Source organism: Abrus precatorius, unplaced genomic scaffold (assembly GCF_003935025.1).
Source record: "Abrus precatorius isolate BTA unplaced genomic scaffold, Abrus_2018 Scaffold8, whole genome shotgun sequence".
In the NCBI taxonomy this organism is placed as follows: domain Eukaryota; kingdom Viridiplantae; phylum Streptophyta; class Magnoliopsida; order Fabales; family Fabaceae; genus Abrus; species Abrus precatorius.
In genome coordinates this window covers 37,392,511-37,414,280 of record NW_020874428.1, presented here as the reverse complement: position 1 = coordinate 37,414,280, position 21,770 = coordinate 37,392,511, and the positions used below count along the sequence as shown (strand labels likewise).

At 31.8% G+C, this 21,770-nt stretch overlaps 3 protein-coding genes across 5 annotated transcripts; 2 read left to right on the top strand and 1 right to left on the bottom strand.

Moving 5' to 3' along the window:
* The first annotated feature begins 6,908 nt into the window (after nt 1–6,908).
* LOC113845932 (two-component response regulator ARR5-like) lies at nt 6,909–9,191 on the top strand. 2 transcript variants are annotated; one of them, XM_027473658.1, is made up of 5 exons: nt 6,909–7,144; nt 7,233–7,309; nt 7,421–7,498; nt 7,678–7,751; nt 8,721–9,191. In XM_027473658.1, exons 1-5 carry the CDS (start codon nt 7,000–7,002, stop codon nt 8,971–8,973), a joined length of 627 nt encoding a protein of 208 aa, XP_027329459.1. In that variant the 5' UTR covers nt 6,909–6,999; the 3' UTR covers nt 8,974–9,191. The 2 variants fall into 2 exon arrangements, with proteins under 2 accessions (XP_027329459.1, XP_027329460.1); XM_027473659.1 differs by having other exon boundaries at nt 7,000–7,144; nt 7,681–7,751; nt 8,721–8,973.
* Nucleotides 9,192–10,533: 1,342 nt separating this feature from the next.
* LOC113874821 (formin-like protein 4) lies at nt 10,534–12,816 on the top strand. Its single transcript, XM_027513030.1, has 2 exons — nt 10,534–11,387; nt 11,499–12,816. The coding sequence occupies exons 1-2, from the start codon at nt 10,534–10,536 to the stop codon at nt 12,814–12,816; spliced, it is 2,172 nt and encodes a 723-aa protein (XP_027368831.1).
* Nucleotides 12,817–17,501: 4,685 nt separating this feature from the next.
* Nucleotides 17,502–19,279, bottom strand: LOC113847115 (lisH domain-containing protein C1711.05-like). Of its 2 annotated transcripts, none has more exons than XM_027475995.1 (3): nt 19,039–19,279; nt 18,866–18,932; nt 17,502–18,779 (listed from the first exon to the last, which is right to left on the bottom strand). In XM_027475995.1, exons 1-3 carry the CDS (start codon nt 19,111–19,113, stop codon nt 17,872–17,874), a joined length of 1,050 nt encoding a protein of 349 aa, XP_027331796.1. In that variant the 5' UTR covers nt 19,114–19,279; the 3' UTR covers nt 17,502–17,871. The 2 variants fall into 2 exon arrangements, with proteins under 2 accessions (XP_027331796.1, XP_027331797.1); XM_027475996.1 differs by having other exon boundaries at nt 17,643–18,773; nt 19,039–19,261.
* Between the last annotated feature and the right edge of the window lie 2,491 nt (nt 19,280–21,770).

The window sequence follows — 21,770 nt, the reverse complement described above, 5'->3', positions numbered from 1 at the left end:
TATTCCTTAAAGCAGAATGTGAGCCCAAATCGGGGAAAATAATCAAAAGGTTACCCCTTGCATTTGTCTAAACTCTAAACTAAACATTCACAGTTGACGATATTAGATTCCGCTTTGGGAGTTACCAAGGAGATTTCCACGAGGTTAACATAATCTTCTTTTCTATTATTTTAACCAGGGCTGCACACGGGATCGGTGAATCGTGCTTTATTTTTCCTTTTCAAGATGATAAACTTCAAATCTATTTAGGTCTAGGTTGGATTTGATTAGGATTGTAAAATACTTTAAATAATTATAAATAGTACGAGTCGTGATTTGACTAAAGTCACCCATCTTGATTTCTATGAAACTATTACTTTTGTTTTCATTGTTGTATGTAATATTTAATGACTCACTTTAAATTACCGTAATTATTCTTTATAACATTAATAAATTAAATCATATATAAGTAAAAGAATTTTAATTTTAAATTTTCCTTAAAATATAAGCTTAATCTATTCCCTTTTCTGGTTCAATTTTAACTTAATTCACGTACTAAAATAGTGAATTTGAATTAAAAAGTAAAGGTTTATTTTTAAAAAAAGTCAAACATCTAAAAATATATGAATAAACTTGAGACATAAAATAAAAATCCAAACATTTTTTTTTAAAGTAAGACTCAAAATTCAACAAAAGTTTTGTCATTGGATTGTATTATTTTTTGTAATAAAACGTGCACAAAAAGTTTAAAAAATTGATGGGGTTGTTATGGTAACTAACCAACAGAGCACAAATCTTAAACGACAATAAACGTTTCTAAAAATTATACTAATTCTAAAATTAAAATATATATTGAGGGATACTCCGTTGAATCTATGATTGTTCTTAGTATTTTATATAACCAGACCATGCATGTCATTGTCAAAGAACAAGGAAGAAACCTTCACCTTGCTGCTGTTGCATTATTTCCCTTCACGTTTTAATCTATCCAAACACAAATGTATATGTTCATTCTTATTTTCATTAATTCAAACACCACTTATTTTACTTAAAATTGACTTTAAATTTTATTTATTCTATTCTATTTCGATATCCAAACACAGCGTCAGAGAAGGAAACAATATGCAGGCATTTATGTTATCCTTTCAGGTGTTTGAAGAGTAAGGACACTTCGTGGCCGTGCGATGCTATCGCAAGCCTTCCCATTAGCTTACGTCATGCATGTTTGCTTAAGACTGTAGCTTTTTTGTGTTTTACTTTTCTTTTTCCCCTTTTCTTTTGCGTGATTTTGCATTTTGCTGACGTTAAAAATGTTTAGTTATGGTACTTTTAGGTTATTGGAATTTTATGAAAAATTAGTAACATAAAAACACTGATTTATAAAATTAATAGAAGTAACAAAAATGTTTACTCTCAGAAAAAAAGGTTAAAAATGTTTTAGTAAATTAGCAGGACGGATATTGTGATATAAATTAGTTTAATGGAATTATATATTACATATGTCATTTTAACCATCATCCATATTGTTTTTTCCAACAAATTATTCTCTGAAAGATTAATCTTTCATCAATTGGTATTATATATGAATAATACTTTTTACACTGTTAATACCTAATATGTTATTATATTTATTCTGTATTTGAAGCTAAGTATTTCTAGAAAGTAAAATTGCATAAAATTCGTTATCTTACAAAAATGAATTGCTAAATATACATTCAATATATAAAATGTAAAACTAAATATATTGTGAACAATGTTAAAGTTTAAAGTTGCAAATGAACAAGTACAATTATTTTTTTCTGTAAAACAATCCATTTTGCTTTTCTTATATTATCATATAATAAACATTTAAATAATCTACATATATGTTTTTCATTATTTTTGTCGTCATTAGCTTTGTAATATTATGCTAAAGACAACAATAACTTTCCGCAGGATTATGGAGTTATACACTTAAAAAGGTGGTATAAAGTTCAAAAAGAGGGAATTTTATCTTGTTTTACAAAAATTAATAAATCTAGAAAATATCAATCTACAAGTTAACTTTTACTTTGACGATTAAGTTCTACTTACTTGAATTTGTGGATAATAATACTAATAATAAATAAGTTTCAAAAATAAAATAAACACAAGATAAATTAAACCTGTAAAAGGTATTTAATTTATTTTACTACTTAAATTTGTTACTTTTACAATCAAAGTGAACTCGATAATTATTATATTAAAGAAAGCAAGTAAAAAATATATATACTTTTTTATATAAAAAAAAAATGTACCACGTTTGTTATATGTATTGATTTTATTTGTTATATAAATTTCAAATTTTGACAGAAATTACATTTTTTATGAAAAAATTTATTTAGAATAATCTTATAAGTTAAAAAATAAAATAAATTAAAAAATTTAATGACTAATCTATTAATTTTAAAAGATATATGTTATAGATTTTAATAAAAAAAATTAAAAAATTGTTATATAATCTTAAACACTGATTTAAAAAAATAATTATGTGTTATGGTGTTTAAGAATTAAAATTGATGAGATTGGATGGAGCGTGAAAAGGTGGAGCATAAAGCTGAAAGCAGGGAATCCGATGAGGAAACGGATGAATGAGATAAAAGAAAAATAGTTAAGAGTAAGAGAGATATTGGTTGACGTAAAGAAGGGAGAAAATCAGCTGTGGGCTCTACCTGTCACCGTATCATCCTCACTGTACGCTCCCACTACCCCCATTTTTCTCTTCTTTTTCAATTTAGTTCAGATTATTAGTCAAATTCAAGTAATTACGTGTCAATTAATTTACACATTATCTAATATTTAATTTTAGACTTTCAAAAATATTTTTTTTAAAATGCTATATATATTTTATTAAAGTCTAAAGATATAGTAAAATAATTTTTAATGCATTTATTTTTAATTATACCTTAAATAGATTTTCGAAAAGGCATAACACATTAATTCTCGAACTAATATATTTATACTTACCTCATTTTTTTGTTAGCTTGTTGTATGATACAGGTAAATGAGACTTTTTAAAAAAAAATAAAATATTTCATTGTTTTAGTCGTTAATTTTACAAAACAATGTTAACTTAGATTTTAAAATTATGAAAAAAAAACTCTTAAATTAGTAAAAACAAATATTTTAGTCTTTAAAATCATACACATTTATCAATTTGATTTTTTAAATTATAAAAATCCTAAAATTATTAAAAACAAGTTATTTTTCATAATCTCCATTAAAAAAAAATCTGTAAACAGACAAAGAGTAATAAGACATAAACCTAAAAACGAGTAATTTCGATATTTTAAGATAAAACTAATAAAGAAATTACAAAATCACCACGGACCCTTTTATATCTTCTGCTTTGTGAGTTGGTCTAGGTAGAACACGTAAATTTAAACGTAATGATAATGAAATAGGAATAAGTGAATAAAAAATAAAACATAATAATGTGTCATTTAGATTGATAAAAATAAAATTATTTTTGCTTATTTAGACGCGTGAAAATAAGAGTAGCAGTAATTAAATAAGTCATATTAAAAAATTATAATGTTCGGAAAAATAAATTTAACTTTAGAATTTTAAAATTTATTTATTGTATTTTTTTGTGTTATAAAATTATTGATTTCTAATAATTCCTTGCTAACTTTTTAAAATTTTTTAAACAATTAAATAAAAAAATGCATTTGAACACCCACTACATTTCATGCTTAAATGGAAGAGAAATGCTTTTGTATGAGAAAAAAAAAAATCTTATCTAAACTAAACTAGTGAAATAACATAAATTCACTCCATTCCAACCTTTTATGATTTTAATCCTCTTAATTTCCGTTAAAACAAACGAAACGTAAGAGTCTAGATACGCATTTTCACTCGACTGCCATTAATTACTTCAAACATTATTTTTTAACTTTAGTTCTTTTGTAATTTACACTTTAGAGATGTTTTAACGTATTATGATATTTATTTATTTTTTTGCTATTAACATATTGTGAACTTATATCACAAATTTGAATAATAATTTAAAAATATCCTTATATATTATTTACAAAACTGTCATTTAACAATCTAAGAGCAATCTGAAGACTAGATTAGGTTCTTTTTTTGTTATTTTAAGTGTGTTGTTAACGTAACAGTAAAATTAACACTATAAAGTAGAGGATTAAACGAAAATAGCAACTAATAGTCAAGAAGAATTTAATCAGAATTAGATGTTTTTACATAAATGTGCTAAATAGGAACTAAATTACAAAAAAAAATAAGCAACAAACTGGAATTAAAATACAGAAAAGTAAATGTGCAGGAATGTAAACGTACGACTCCTCACCACAGCGAACAACGGCCACCGTGAGTCTACTTGTAGCTAGTATCTGGCGCGGTGTAGGGTTTCAGCGTGCAGAAGTTTTAGATGCGATGTCAAGGTGCAAAAACCTGTCATTTGTAAAATGACTCTTTTGAGTATTTATTGGCAAGAGAACCACTAGCGTTCTCCTCATTTTGTGGGCACTTTTTAGTAACTACCTTCAAATGTTATGCCCATTGTCCACAATTGCTTGTGATCGTGCTATCGGTAACTACTGGTAACTGTTCTTACCCATGATCTTTCTTTGCGTAGTTGAACCTTTGCCCAATGTTGACAACTGTTGGTAACCGCTTTTGAATTTTGCAATAACTTAACATATCAAGTCATTTTTTCTATCTTTCGAGAATTTTTGGGAGAAATCTAAGAGGTTCACTTAGTGTTATGGCCTTAGAATAATTTCTCTTTAACTTCTCTTTTCGACTTATTATGGAATTTTGAGAGCTTGTTTTGGTCTCATGGACTTAGAATCTTTTTTTTGCTCATTATTGTTTTTCGAGCAACTCTAGAGAGACTTTAAAGTTCAACCAAGTTTGTGGATTTAGAATATTTTTCAGCCACTTCCTATTTTTTGAGCAGTTTTGGGTGTCAGAAACTTGAAAACTCCTCAAAAACACTTTGAGTTTTGTGAACTTAGAATATTTTCTTGTCAGTCCTATTTTTCGAGCAATTTTGGATGTCAGAAACTTGAAAACTCCTCAAAAACCCCTCAAAAAAACCTTCAGTTTTGTCGACTTAGAATATTTTCTTGTCTTTCAAGCAGTTAAGAAGAAAATCAACGATTTGACAAAAAACCTATAAAATAGCTTGAAAATGTGTCCCTTCTGATAGGGTTTTGGACAATCTTCCAATATTTCTTAGGTTCAAGCATATTTTTTAGCTCCTTCCTGACCCTCTAAAACTTATCGAAATGTAGCTTCTTTCAATATAATTTTTAGTTTAGAAAATTTTTCTTATTCCAAACAAATATATATTGACAGTAAAAATTAATGTGATAATATAAATTTTAAGACAAACTGAATATCACAAAAATAAGCGTTTTATATGTGTAAGATGTTTTGTCTATGCAAACATTATCTATAATTTTAAAAGTTTAATTTTAACACGTGATTTGTATAAAAGTGTTTACATTATTAATTAATGTTAAATATTGACGTAAAATATAAACAGTATGATAATATTAATTAATTGATAATGGATGTTTTTATAATATCAATATGCTATATTTAAATTGAAGTTTTAACATACAACTGCCTCTTACGTGTTAGATAGTGCGGTTTTTATCCATGGAATTTACTCAAAATGTATACATTATTATTTTAGTTACAGTACAATCGAAAATGACATGGTATGCAATATTTTGTTTTTTAAAATTCAGTGTTAATTTTAGAGGAGAAAGTAGTATCCCACTTACAAAACATGGCAACTTAAGTTCATTTTACATGAACTCAGCTGAAAGACACGCGACAAATTTGTCGGCCTCATAATGTAAATGTCACATTGTACGTATTTATTTAATGAAATGGACTATAATACATTTCATAATGTTTTAAATATTTTTAACTAATATTAATTAATCTGAAATTCATTTTATACCGACAATTCAGCACCATTTTATCTGCAAAGTACTTTTCATCTTATTCCTTCTCCCCTGTTCTTTATAATGTGTATATTATATGTCATAAGGTGCCATCACAAATTTATTTCTCTAATATTATCCATGATACATTTTCTGTGGTTTTTTTAATGTAATAATTAACATTATATCATCTTTGTTTTAGTTTTTTCACTGTTTTTTCGTACTTTAAATTATTATGTTAATATTAAAAAAGGGAAAATATTCAAAATATCAAAAATATGAAAACTCAAAAAAAAAAAACCTAAAATGTATATTTATATTTTTAATAATAATACGTTATACTTTAAATACTATAAATTTACATATGCACGTTACTGGCATAACTTAAAAATGAATGAATTGGCGGCGTAAGCTAAACGTTGAAAGAAAAAGAAAAGGAAAAGTTGAATGTAAGGAAGGTGTGAATGGAAAATGAGAAAATATTGCAATAGTTGGTTTGAAATATTGTTGGTTTGCATTAAAATTAAAGATGAAATCCTAACAGTGGAAAGAAGGCCACATAAATGGAAGAATTGAAGGAGGAAAAGGATGGTTGAACCGTTGATTTGTCATAGGGTCGTGAAACTCAGAAACAAGTGGCAATGGCATTGCCAAGTCAAAACCCGGCATTCGGAAGGGGTAACTGGCCCCAAGCAAGATACGTTTGGCCTCCTCTGACTGTGACCAACGTTGCTATTAATTCAATTAAATCAATAATAATATTTTAAAAAATGCATAATAATAAAAGTAAGATTTTGATTTTGACAGAAGAAGGGACAAGTGGAGGTGGGATAATCGCTTGTGCTGGATTTGCAAAGATCTCTCAGATTTGGATACTCCGAATCTCTCGCCTTTATTATTTTACTTTTTCATTTTCCCATTTCTTTTATTATCATTACGCGTCGTTTTCTCTCTCCTTTCCGCATGTAAATAAAAACCCATCCATTTCCGTTCACTTGTCTTCCGTCAACTTTCCATTCTTTTCTTTCTCACATTTCACAAACAATAACAGCCAAAGACCCTTTTCTGTTCAGTTTTCATGGCTGTCGTCGGCGAAGTTTTCCGGCACAACTTGACGGAGGAGTCGCCTTCTGGTGCTCCCGAACTTCATGTTCTGGCTGTTGATGACAGCCTCGTTGATCGCAAGGTTATTGAGCGTTTGCTGAAGATTTCTTCTTGCAAAGGTAACTTAAGTGTTGCTTTTAGCCTATTGGGTTTCTTTGATTTTGTGTGGGGTTCATTCTGAAGCTGTGTGTGTGTTTTGTTTTGCAGTGACGGTTGTGGAGAGCGGAACGCGAGCGCTTCAGTATTTGGGGCTGGATGGAGAGAACGGTTCTCTCGGGTTTGATGTAAGAAAATTGTGCTTTTGGAATGTTGAATGTGTTTGGAAAGGTTAGTTTCGTGGAATTGGTTGGTTGGGTTGCTTACGTTGTCGTTTGGTTGATTGGTTGTGGTGACAGAGTGTTAAGGTTAATCTGATAATGACGGATTATTCCATGCCGGGGATGACGGGATACGAATTACTCAAGAAAATTAAGGTGGGTGTTGGCTTTTAAATTTTTCTCGCGTTTGTTTATTTTGTGAGAGCAGGTCATTGGGCGCAGAATTCTATGTTGTATTTTTATGGTTTTGTGTTATGTTTTAAGTTACTTTTTGAAATTGTGTACAGGGTGGAAGTTGTTTCTTAACTCTACTACTCCCTTTGTGTTAATTTCAGCAGGAATCTTCTGTGTTTAGAGAGATCCCTGTGGTGATCATGTCGTCGGAGAATATTTTGACTCGAATTGATAGGTAAGCTCTTTATTAATTTACCCCCCGTTTGGTTCTTGTGGAGTTTTAGCCAGATTGTATTCATATATTAATGAATTCTTAGAATAGTGTCTTAATTTTCTAGTGACATTTAGTTATTTACTATTTTGATTCTGACCAAAATACTCCCCTGTAAACTTTTGTATAACCAGCCACTGAATCAGGATATAAACCCCACATGTGGATCCTAATTATTCAACTGATGGTAAAGTGGCTAGTGTGTTGAGTTCCCTAGAAATCTTTGATAGTTGCTTAGGCGTAAGCAGACACTGTGATTGGCCTTGCCATGATTATCACTGATTATGCAGGAAGCCACGGGACCATTATGATAATTATAGGGATTTGGGGGTTTGTTGATTGCTACTTAGGCCTAGGTTTTGAAGTGGGAACGTAGTGGATAGACAGGCTACTTTGAACCTCACGTTTTTTATTAAATGATTCTGATCATTTGTCGAGTATTTAGCAAACAATGAAACACAGTTAAACTTTCTTTGCTTTTACAATAGGTGTGTGACATCATTTCTTTAATGTTAGTATTTGTTTAGTTAGCAAATTCATGTTTTAGCATTTAATCAGTAGACAGAATTGATACGTATTCTTACAATATAATATACTTGAATTTAAGCATTGGAGAACTTGTCTTGCAAATTGAATAAGCTTGTTAAAACCCAGATTCCAATTTATCTAATGATCTACCCCATTTGGCATGACAACAACTTCTTTCGTTATAATTACTATATAGTTGTACATTTATCAACGACTATACAACACAATGCATGCATTTGTATTCCTGGTATCATATTGATCACTTTCGGTGATATAAACATATTGGTAATTTAACAACTCTTTAATGACATATTACATTAATATTATATCATATTCTATGCCTAGCAATCGTGGCCAATGTTTGTAGGCATGCTTCTTAGGACCTTAATGTTTAATGATTAGCAGGTGCCTGGAGGAAGGAGCAGAGGATTTTCTGTTGAAGCCCGTCAAGTTGTCTGACGTAAAACGTCTAAAAGATTTCATCATGAGAGGTAAAGTGAATGAAGGAGAGAAAAGATCTCACAAAAGAAGGAGATCAATTGATTGCAGTCAGTCTGTGTCAACGACATGCTCAGCAATGTCTCATCCATGCGATCCATCATCAATACTGTCACCATTATCACCATCCACATTATCCTCAAAGAAGTCTAGATTGTGATCAGAGATCGAGTATAGCGTGCTAGTGCCATGTCTCCATTTTTGCTACACTAATGTTCATATTCAAGATTGAGTAGTGTATCTTGCATCTGTTCACCGGTCTCTCTATATACACATTAGGAATGAGAAAAAGCATATGTCAGAATTACCACTGATTTTTTGGCCTCTTATTTGTTTGCACATTTTGCTTTCTGTACATATAATTTTATTTTTTTAAATAGAGCGTTATTTTGACAAACCTTTTATTTTTTCTAATTACAACTTCATAAATTAATTTTCCCAGAATGTCGGAATCTTGTAAAATTTGAATAATAAATCCAAAATCGGAGAATGGGATGCCTGATACTTCAAAAAGTTGATGGATCAATGAAATCTTGGGAAAATCAAAAAGAAATTGATCGAATTTTGAATATAAAAGAATGGTGGCTGCTACATCTATTAATCATTAATTTAAATTCAAATATTTAAAAAATATGATTAATTTAAATTAATGGTTAATATGTTTTTATTTTAGAGAATTTAACTCTTAATTTCTCGAGTTTTAACATGTTTTTATGAAGTTTTTATTTAACAAGTTCCACGAAGCTTATAGTCAACTCCAATGAAGAGTTAGACATTAATTTTCCTGCCTCCTTCCTCTTTATTAATTTTGATTTCGTGTTAACGCGTGGCGGCAAGATCTCCTTGTATTTATGGTGTTTTCTATCTGTGTAGGCTAAAATTTTCACAACACGTTTGCTTCCAGGATTAACTAAATATGGCAATTTAAATACTCAAAAGAGTCTTTGCAAGTGAGTCCAACTTGGATGGCATTTTCATTGATCTTATTAATCAATCCCATTAATATTTTGCAACCTACCAAAAAAGACTAGGACAATAGTCACGATACTCTGAAGCAAGATGAGCCTTTCCAAATCATTTTCTGTGAACTTAACAGACATCATCACAATAAATAAATAGCGTAAAGCCCATCACCTTTGATATGCCAATAACTTTTCAGCCGAAGCAGCTGGAGCAAGATTGTGGCCTTCCACGTAAAATTTTTGAGAAATAGCATCATTTAGACCAACAAAGCACAACAAATATTTTCATCCAGAGGAGCATTGCACCAACAGAAAGGTCATCAATTAAACCTAATTAACAATGGCATTAGATCTTGAGGTGGGACAGTTGAACCATTTCATCCACCATAAACAAGAGGGCAATTATAACTCACCATCCAAAAATTGTCTGACTTATGTTATAATTTCATTGGCCACCAATTTGGAATTGTCATTTGAGGGCAATTTACGCAGCTCCTGACATGGCATAAGCTCTCAGACAGAATAATACAAATCATACCTATGACAACTACCACATTGAAATTGTCAGCAGCAGTAGTTAGACACATTGAAATGAAAGACATTTTACTGCTTATTTTCATTTCTTTTAAATTTCTATTATGTTTTATTTTTTTATCTTTCTGTTTCACGGTATCCTGGTATTTCTGGCCTCTGATCTTCGAAGATCCATTAGAATATCACCACAAATCACTTGAATCTTTCCACCGCAAAGTTAATCCATGTCAGCCCCTAGTCAAGCAATTGTAGTGGCAGTAGTAGCTACAGCAGCAACTATGCTACTTCTTGCTTTGATGTCCTTCTACTTCTTCCAAAAATTTGCCCTTGATCGATACCACCTTAGACACAAAATTGCAGCTAGTCTTTTTAGAGAAGCGGGAATGGACCATGAGGATATAAAGAAAGTTAGTGGTAACATGAAAGGGTTACTTGTTGAAGAAAATGGTATTGATATTCTGTATATGATGGAAACTGAAGGTAGGATATTCAAAACTAGATTCCCAAATAGAAGATATAATCCTAGTTATGAAGATGATGAAGAAAAGAGAACAGATATGATGGTCCAAAGATCCAAACGAATTAAGCCTCAGGTGGTTACAGTTCCACTGCTATGTGACTCTTCAGGTCCAGGTTTGATTTATCATGAGAATCAAGATACATCACTATCACAAGTATCTTCTCTACCTTACTCAACGTCGTTATCATTAACTTCAGCTCAACACCTTCCACAATCACCTCGGCCACCACCTCCACTTCCATCAATTCCACAAACTTCACCAATGATTATGGAGAAGAAAACTATACCATTTTCACCACCAGCTCCTCCTCCTCCTCCTCCACCACCACCACCACCACCACCTTCCCCTCCAAGAAAGGAGGTTCCAAATGCACCACCTCTTCCTTCATTACCACCTAAAGGGAAAGCAAACACAAACACCACAGAGGCTATGGTAGGGAAGAGCTCAAGAGGGAAGGGTGCTGTTCAAACAAGGCTGAAGCCTCTGTATTGGGATAAGGTGGTAACTAATGTTGATCATTCAACTGTGTGGGATCAAATCAATAATGGCTCTTTCCAGTAAATCTTCCTTGACTCTATCCCAATTTTATTTTGTTATTTTTCCTTTATCTTTGGCGCATTGTCAACTTCACAATATATGGCTTTCTTTTTTTTGAACTTCATCTACAGGTTTGATTATGAACTCATGGAAACACTCTTTGGATATTCAACTAACAGACAAACCCATGAAAGAAATAGGTGTCTTTCAACTTCAGCTAAGTCCAACTCCAACACACCAACTCAAGTATTCATTCTGGACCCTCGAAAATCCCAAAACACTGCCATAGTCCTAAGATCTCTTTCAATGTCTCACAAGGGTATCCTAGATGCACTCCTCGATGGTCAAGGACTCAGTGCTGAGACACTTGAAAGACTCACTAACATAGCTCCTATCCAAGAAGAAGAAACAAAAATCATTCAATTCAGTGGAAACCCAGATAAACTTGCTGATGCTGAGTCATTCCTCTACTACATTCTGAGAGCAGTTCCAACAGCTTTCGTTCGTTTAAAAGCACTGCTTTTCAGCTCAAGTTATGATTGTGAAGTTATTCAGCTTAAAGAACACCTAAAAACTCTTGAAATCGGTTGTGAAGAGGTGAAGACTAGTGGTCTGCTTTTGAAATTCCTTGAAGCCATTCTCAAAGCTGGAAACCAAATGAATGCAGGAACTTCAAGAGGCAGCGCCTATGGTTTCAACTTAAGTGCTCTTAAAAAGCTTTCTGATGTAAAAAGCACAGATGGGAAAACTAGTTTGCTTCACTTTATTGTGGAGCAGGTAGCTTATTCTGAAGGAAAACAACAAGCTATCAATCAAAAGCACAACCTTCACAAAAGCATTGGTGAAATAAGCAACACCAGTGGGCCTTATTCAGGTAGCCTGATAGAACAAGAAACAGAAAGAGAGTATCTAAAGCATGGTTTAATAGTGTTAGGAGGGCTAAGGGATGAGTTATCTGAAGTAAAGAAAGCAGCAAGTATTGAACACCATAATTTTATTAGTATGTACTCTACTCTCAATGCTTATGTTACTGAAATTCGACAGATTATAACATGCTGTGGCAACAGTGAAAGAGGTGGATTTATTAAGGCAATGAAAGGATTTGTAGAGGAATGTGAAGAGGAGCTTAATGTGGTGAGAGAGGAACAGACACGGATCACGGAACTGGTCAAGAAAACCAATGAGTATTTTCTAACAGGAGATTCCATAGATAACATGTCAAACCCCTTTCAACTGTTTGCTACTGTAAAAGAATTTGTTGACATGGTAGATGATGTTTGCATAGAACTTAGAAGGAAACTAGAAAAGAATAATGTAGGAGAATCTGTATCAACACCGCCTCTTTCACCATCAAATAGGGTGCCACTCAGATTACCAAACTTTGATTTACATTTCCAGTCAAGTAGGTCAGTAGCTTCATCTTCCAGCCAATCAGATGATAATTTCTGAAGCAATATTTTATGCATTTGTATCAATTTCGGTTCATGCAAATTGTTGATTGGAGGGATTTGCTTCTGGATCTAAAAATTGCTATATAAGATCTTTCACTTTAATTAACTTTGAACGTACCAAATAAAATAGAAAAAATAGAACATACATAACTTCAAGCAAAGTAGGTGTAACAAAATAAAGAACGAAACTGAATGATTTTGTCTATGTTCATTTTATAGCCGGTGACAATATGATTGTCAATAACTCGAAAAAAATATGATTGTGAAAGGTTGGAACATTATTATATATCCAACGACCCACGTAGTTAATAACTTCTAACATGATTACGAATACAATTTTGGGGCGTACAATAGGCAAAAGAAAATCCCATGCAAATCTACAACTTGGGAAACACGACATGTTAAACTGTCTGCCACCATGAAGTAGGTTTGTTTCACTAAAAACACCACGCAAAAAAAAATCTTTCAGAGGTAATATTACGTCCTTAAGGGACCAAGTTTTTCAATCCTTCTATAGTAACCAAACCATAGTAGAGAATAAAACACCACCCTTATCCATCGTGTTAGAATTGTTAACACTGGACCAAAGGCTGCTGAAGATAAGGTGAGACACCATCTAGTTCCATAAAGAGCAAGAGAAGAAGCGATGTTGGTGTTGGGAAGCAACAAAATGAACCCATGCGCTTGAGGCTCGAGGGCAATCACGAAGCGCATGAAGTAGTGTCTCCTGTCTATGGCAAAAGGGGGAAGATGAATATGCAAAATCTGTATGAGGAGCTGCTATGGGAGCCTATAATTCAAGCGCCAAAGTCACCTCCATTGTATATGTACAAGGACGCAACGAAGCAGTTTAAGCTCGAAACCAACTTCATCAGTAAATGCCTCAATTCAATGCAAATAACCATGACTTTTATCGCTTGTAATTATGGAACCCAGTAAATTCCCACATTTGTTTTCCAGGACAGCATTTCAGGTGAAAATACATTCGTTTGAGTAAAAGTTATGGATGTCCCTGACCTCCCAATTAAAACTCAGCTGAAACGTTTCTAGCTAAATTCAGGTTTAAATGACCATACATCTACGTTTATTTCTAACGTTACTAGCTGTAATTTTTATATTATATTGACATTAACTTAATTTTTATGTAATCATGCACTAAAAAGATCAAAGTGCAGCTTCATTTAACAAGAAAAAATCGGTTTGTTTCATTTCTAGTTGATTAATTCTGATTGATAACAAAGTAGTCCCTTTCTTTTTCCTCATTCTTTTAATACTCGAAGGGGTAAGACGCGGCCTAACAGAAACTAATCCAATCAGGAAATGAAGTACATCTGACAAAACCTCACGAGAAAGGCACCGCACAACTAGATACTATCACTTTAATACAAACAGCTGGAAGCTTTGAAATTGAATCCTATATTAGAGCGCATATCAATACTTAATAAAGGCTCGATTTTGACGCAATGTGACAGCAAGAAGAAAATAAGCTACAAACTACTCCAGTGTTATTCCTGGGGCTGGGGCAATTTCTCATACCCAAAAAGAGACATAATGTCCAACAAAGAACAGACTCGTTACGAAAGCTAGGGTGCCATGAACCTAAATTTCCACATACGAATAGCAGTAAGTTGGCAAGAACAACAATTGGTAATGCTCTTGCTGGTTGGGCCTACCCAACAACCAATTGATCGTCAATTACAGTCAGCAACTGAAAATATCGTTGACCCAGAAATAAGGCAAAAACAAGAATATTTAAAACAGAAACTGAAATATTTATGTTAAGATGAAGGGAATTAAAACAGATCATGAGATATCTCCTCCACGAGGATAGGAAGGATATTTGAAAACTCTTCAACATCTTTATAAACAACTCATTTCAATAATAAATGCAAGTTTAAATTCAAGTTTTCACACCCCGAACCTAAATTAGGAGAATATAAATTGAATTTCTTATATAAATAACATGTTCGCAAAATCAGGGTTGAGTTGTGTTCAAACATGATTTTGGGTTCCAATTCCAAACCATGGTTTGAATGTAAAGTGTAAAAATTGTTACTTAACCGTCGTGCCAAACCATGCTTTTACAAACTACATACACAACCTAGGAACAGGAACAGCATAATTGCTACAAAATTATCTACCATGACATAAGTTGGCTGTGCAAAATAATCTTCTATTAAAAAACATATCTTTTTGTCCTAAACACACACTCCAAACCACAGTAAAACCAGCCAGCTTCTTTAAATCTTACCCACCTTACTATTTCCAAAACTGAGCAAACTTAACACAAATACAGATAACTAGCACCAATAATAAACAAAAGAAATATTGTGGCATTCTTAGTACAACGTGCACATTTAAGGAGATAAAAAGCCTCGTGTCATTTCCTTGCACATAAAAAGAGATGAATAATCCAGAACAACCAGGCAACCAGAAAAGTAGCATTTCCCATGTCCAAATTTAATCCACATGGAAGGCATGGGCATGTCTAATTACTGTCCTTAAGAGTTAGCTTTCTTGTGCCCGTTTCCACTCCCAATAGTCCAAAGGTCTGTCTTTGCTAAGCGAAATTTCAACAACTGCTGTTACTTATCACACTGATTAAATAATCATCAGTAACATTCTAAACAATATTTGTCTTAGTTTCCAAGGGTTTCTCACTCTTCAGCTCGTTTTAAAACATCATCAAACAAAATTTATTTAAATGATAGACCTACCACTAGCATAGCAACCTGATTAAGGTATGCATACAAATGTCTCACCACAGCTCTATATCTCAAAAGTTTTGAAAACTTGCGTCAACTGTTTGGTAGAAAATTTGCTGGAAAAACACAACCAAAGGAGTATAGCCCATAAATGAAAGGAAATAATAATAGTTTTTCTTCTTTAAATGTTAATCTCATATCTTTACAACTATGTTTAAGTAACTCATAATAGTAAAATTTTATTAAAAAATGTATTACATCTTTATATCTTCTATAATAAATATTTTTTGTTTCAATAAAAATTTGAAAGATGAGAGTTAAAGGTTTACATTTCTCATTCAAAATCTTGTTCAAATGAGCATGAACATAATGCAACTATAGATTGTGCAACCCAAAACACACAACGCAGAGATAAATAATTATTGGTACCTTTCATGTGATCACTTCCATTGTCTATACTACAACCAACCCCAAAGGCCCAAACTAAGAACTGCATGAGAGACACAGAAAAGCTTGTGAAAAGCAAATGTGTTACCAAGTATGGAATATGCCCACAGATAAGAATATGATAAACAATGTAAGAGGCAGAAAATATGCCATTGTCAACGAATTAAATCATCAATCTTCTCATATTTCATTATACCAAGCAAGTGAATGTGATATCCATCTTAATTGTCTTTTCATTCAGTTTCATACAAGTAGCCTACTGATTTGTATGAAAAAAAAAATTGATTACTTTAAGTAACTAACTTGCATTTTTTAGATTAATGAACCAAATGAATCCTGTAGAGAGAATTTTTACAAGTCAGTTTTATAATTATTTAAATTATTTTTTGAGTCTCTTGATCACGAGCAGAAATGGAAGAAAGAGCAAACTGCACATGAACTATTAACAATGTACACAAAATTTAAAAGATGTACCAATTTGAATTACAAGGAATCAAGATGGTGACCTGATGCAGGTTGAGTGAAATCAAAGGTAACCAGTCAAGTACCCATTATCAGAATCCCGAGAAAGCAGGAAGGGCAAATTATTCATTGACTGTGACTGAATCAAACCAACAAGGTTCATGTACAACAATGCCATAAAGATATTCCCATACCTTCAAAAACTCGAAACCCTATTTACCTGCCTTCAAACTTATATTTACAAAGTACATTGTGGTTCCTAGAAGAGAATCAACAAGAAATGAAAAACCATGTTCAATAGTCATTAGAATATTAATAGAAGCTACATTTACATTGTTAATTCACATTAAAACAGCAAATCACCATATCCCCATCCAGTATGGGAGATGGCAATATAGGGAAAAGAAGGACCAAGCTTTAATAATGACATATATATGATTTAGGCAAGATGATTGTCCAGCAACCAAAAGATGCATCCATGTCGAACAAATTTAGTCAAACGCAATGAAAGACTAGAAGCAAACAGAACAATAATTTTCTACCACCCTTGATACTCAAAAACAGTGCACAGGCCAATTGAATGATTAAACATTTGTCTTTGCAAAATTTTATTTACCTGTCAGTACATCAACTCTTAAGAGCTTTGATAACATTGCCAACACGGCTCTTAAATTAAATAGGAACTGATTTTAAGAGAAAATATTTCCATGATTGCTCCATCCTTCAGAGACAGTGAAACATTAATAAACTGTTTGGTTGGAGGACAATGGAGAGAAGGAAAATGAGGGGCCAACATCCCTCTCCAACTTCTGCCTCCCCTCTTGGATTAGTTCCGGCCCCCACCCCCACCCCCCCCAAATCCCTCCCCCTACAAAAACAGAGAAAAACCATATAGATTTTAACTGATGATCATTATAATCATATAACCTCAATTCATTAATACAGAGTTACAAATATCTGAAACAGAGAGTTGAGGAAATAGGACAGCATCGTAGATAGCCTCAGAATGCAATAAATGCAAAGGTGTGTAAAAATTGAATTTGGACAATCAGAAATATGAGCATGTTCAGTTAAACGTGATGTTCAACATAGAATTATTAGAATTTGGAGTACAGAAACTGTACATACAACATGAAGTCAATGGAAGCATAAAGTAAACAAGGCACATGACGATCTAACCATTTTCAACGTATTCAATTTCTATACCACCTTATGTATTCACATACCGAAATGAGTATTCTACATTATCACATGCACCATAAGACCAAATGAGAAACAACTTGATTTACCGGTGCTCAAAAACTCATAGCCCTAAAACCAACTACGCCATCCTAGAAAATTAGATATTTCGACCTAAAATACAGACAATGCGACAATGCAAAAGAAAAAAAAAAAAGGAGAGACCGCGGCATACACAGCTCACGAAAACAGAGAATCTCTCAAGACCTGTCGATCATGCTACACGAACGAGCCAACCGAAGAGTGAGGCTTCCCCCATGCACACTAGCCTCTGTCTCAACGACAGATTCACACTCATAAGGCTTCCTACACCCCGGACAACGACCATCCTCCTCAAGAATCCTCTTGTGGCAAAAGAGGCAAAGCCGAAACCCACAAAGGCAAGGCAAAAAACTTGAGTCCGTCAAATCGAGATCCTCACAGCATATGGGACACGAGGATGGCGTGGAAGTGTGAGTCCAAGGGACCCCTCCTCCGCCACGCCGATCAGGGTTCGGCAAACTGTGCTGCTTAGACAAATTAGGTAAACTCTGAGGGCGAAAAGCATCATCGGCCCTCCAAGCTCGGCTATTACCAGAAGCCCAAGGAACTAATCTACCACTCTCAGGTTTAGAATTAGGAGATTCTAAACTCGACCCGCTATTCACTTCACATGGCAAAATAGTTTCCACCACTGGAGGCGAATCCGAACAAGGGCTTTGATGGTTGTCATCAGCGGCTAAAGCATCTGCCACAGCCTCCCAATCATCCAAGCATCCATCATCACCTTCTTCTTCTTCTTCCCCTTCTTCTTCTTCTTCTTCTTCTTCAGTGATATTCCCCGAACAGCACCCGCCGCTGCTAGAGCTACTGCTGCTGCTGCTGCTACTGCCACCACTGCTGCTGCCGGTGAAATTTGTGCCGGAATCGTTACCGCATAAAACGCCAGTGGTACGGTTAGACGGCGATTCCGAATCGCTGTCATGATGGATCGACACATCGTCTTCTTCGCCTCTACGCCTCGTGTTTAGTGGCTCCAACGAGCGTTTGCTGTGTTTCAAGGCTGGCGATGGCGGCGCTTGGCCGTCATCATCCACTCCGTCCTTGCATCCCTTGCTCTTCACTACACCTGAAACTCACCGACACAAATAGATGAAGGGAACAAAATCAGCGAAAGAACGGATCAACGGAAACACTGGCGTGCACGTCACATACCTTGAGATAACCATTGCTCGCGACGAGCGTCAATCTTATACTGCTTCAATTTCGCGGACCTGTTGGTCTGAAATTTGCAGAGGATTACGGTGAGGTAGAGAAGAACAGGGAACCAAATGCATGTAACACAGAAAAATCGAAACGAAAATCAAAATAAAAATAAAAATCCGTACCCTCTTCTTCTTCCCAGGGTTCTTAGTGTTTGCGGCAGAAGGAATTAGAGCGGCGGCGATTGAATCGGAAACCATGGCTGAAACGTTGGATTCGATTTCAGAGAATAGGAGATTCGCAAAAACCCTAATTTGTGAGGGAGAATAAGAAGATAGAAAATTCTAGAGAGAGAGCCGAAACAAAACTTAGAGAGAGAACAACAATGGATCACGGTAACTCCTCTGATCCTCTTGCCCTTTTTGCATCAGAAAGAGGGTCCAGGTTTGAATTTTATAGCATACTCAATTACCTAATTGCCCCTTGATTTTATTAATTTCAACCGATTCGGCAGGACGGTTTGTGGAGATTCATAGCTGAACGAGGTTATATGTGTAAAAAGGACAATGAGAACCGCAAGACGACGTCGTTAATTTTGCCGATATGTGTAAGCATATTTTAACTCAATTTTATCATTAAACTAAACAGTCGCTTTAGTTATTACTATAAGGATTGTGGCTAGTTTCGTCCCTCCAAAGATAAAAGGATTTTTTGTGTATTTTTACTCTCTCACTGGTAAAAGGTAAAATATTAAGATCAATTTTTTTGACATTTCCCTTTCCTATTTATGCTGCCTGGACAAATAAGAATTTTAATTAGGGTTAACTAATATTTTTAATTTTTATATATTGCACCTTATTTTTAAGAATTCTGTTTTAATATATAGATAGGAGATTTTTTATATTATTATTTAATTATATGTTAATAATATTATTAATTTTATAATAATAATCTAAAAACTGTATGAATTATTTCGGTTGATATAAGAAAACATCAATTTATTCATTATGCAACAATTATTTTTAAAACTGTATCCAGGTCTGTCATTGCTGCAGAATGATAAAATTAACACAATTTTGTTCAAATATAAATATTAAATTAAAAAAATCTAAACACCGCTTTGAGTTTAAAAAATTAAACATTTTTAATTTTATAATTTTCAGTAATATTATAATCTTTTAGTTTCTAAATTTTTACACTATGTTTTAAATTTAAATATATAATTTTTTTATTTTTAAACTAGATTTATTTAATGACATAATAATAAAAATAAAAACAAAAAAATGTATAATATATTTTTTTAGTTTCTAAACTATTATAACTCAAATTTGACTCTAGATCTAAATATGATAATTAAGTTTATTATTAAAAAAAAATTATATATAAAAATTTAGATTTAAAATATTATTTAAAAAATATTGTGCCGTTTATCATTTGGACTAATTTTTATTAATAAAAATATAATATTTTAAATTTACAGTAAAAAAAATAAAATACATAAAAGTAAATGTGACTAATAATTAATATATTAATGATAATAATAAATAATAATTATTATTATAATATTATCACTTTAATAATATTTTCAGTAATAATAATAAATATAATTACAACAGTGATAATATTATAATAATTGTCAAAATAATAATAATAATAATTATTATTATAATAATAACATAAATTATAGCGATAATAACTAAAATAAATATGGTAACAAAAATAATAATAATAATAATAATTAGAAGTATTAATTATGATAATAATAAAAATATAATTTTAATATCGATAATACAATGATATTATATGTATTTTTTATTGTATAAATATTATTGAATTAAAATTTTCAAATAATTATTAAAAATATATTATATGGTAATATTTAAATTCAACAAGTGTTATAAATAAAAAAATATATCATAATTGTTAATAATAAATATTATGTTATGTTAAATTATAATAAATAAAAATTAAATTATAAAAAAATAATATTAAAAAATTATTTATAATATTAAATAATATTAAGAGTATACTTTTTTTTAATATGTAATATAAATTTATATTATATTATGTTTATAAAAAAATATTTAAAAAAATACATACTCTAGTACTTTTTATTCTAAGTATTCCTCTCGTTTAATTATATGTCTATCAAATGTGAAAATAATAGGTTGCTGCGATTATTAAATTTAAATAATTTATCATTTGGTCAATGATTGATGTATACAGTAACCATAGATATCCACATATCACTTTCTTCTAACCAGAAGTTTTGTGCATTACGTGCACATGTACGAGTATTTTTTATTTTTTTTCAAAACTATAAACATAATTTTATAATTATTAAATTTTGTTACTTTATATTTAATTTTAATTTAAAATTTTAATATGTTGTATTAAGTCAATTATTTTTTTGATAAAATAAACATTAAAATCATCATAATTAAATAACTAATTTTAATTTAACTTATAAATTTTAAATATTAACAAGACTGGTGTATATTGATTCAACTAATTATTTAAATTTTTTTTTATTTTTATCTAATTAAATCAAAAACTGATTATTAATATTAAAATACATACTGTTTCTTTAACTTGCTTTTATTTATAAAGTTTACTTAAATTTAAAAATATATGCTTAATACAACAAAAGGCTTATTAATAGTTAACTTAATTAATCCAGCAATACCACACAAAAATGAGATTTTATTTTATGTAAATTAGCACATATGAAACTAATAACAGAAACTCAAACTCACACAAAACTGATCAATGAAATAAAATTTTTCGTCTTTTAAGAATATCACGCTTGGTCCATTAAATACATGAATAGCATAATCATGTGTGTAGTTGACTTTTATTTAAATTATTATATAGTTTATAACATATAAAATACCAATACACAGAGTATTATCCTCTT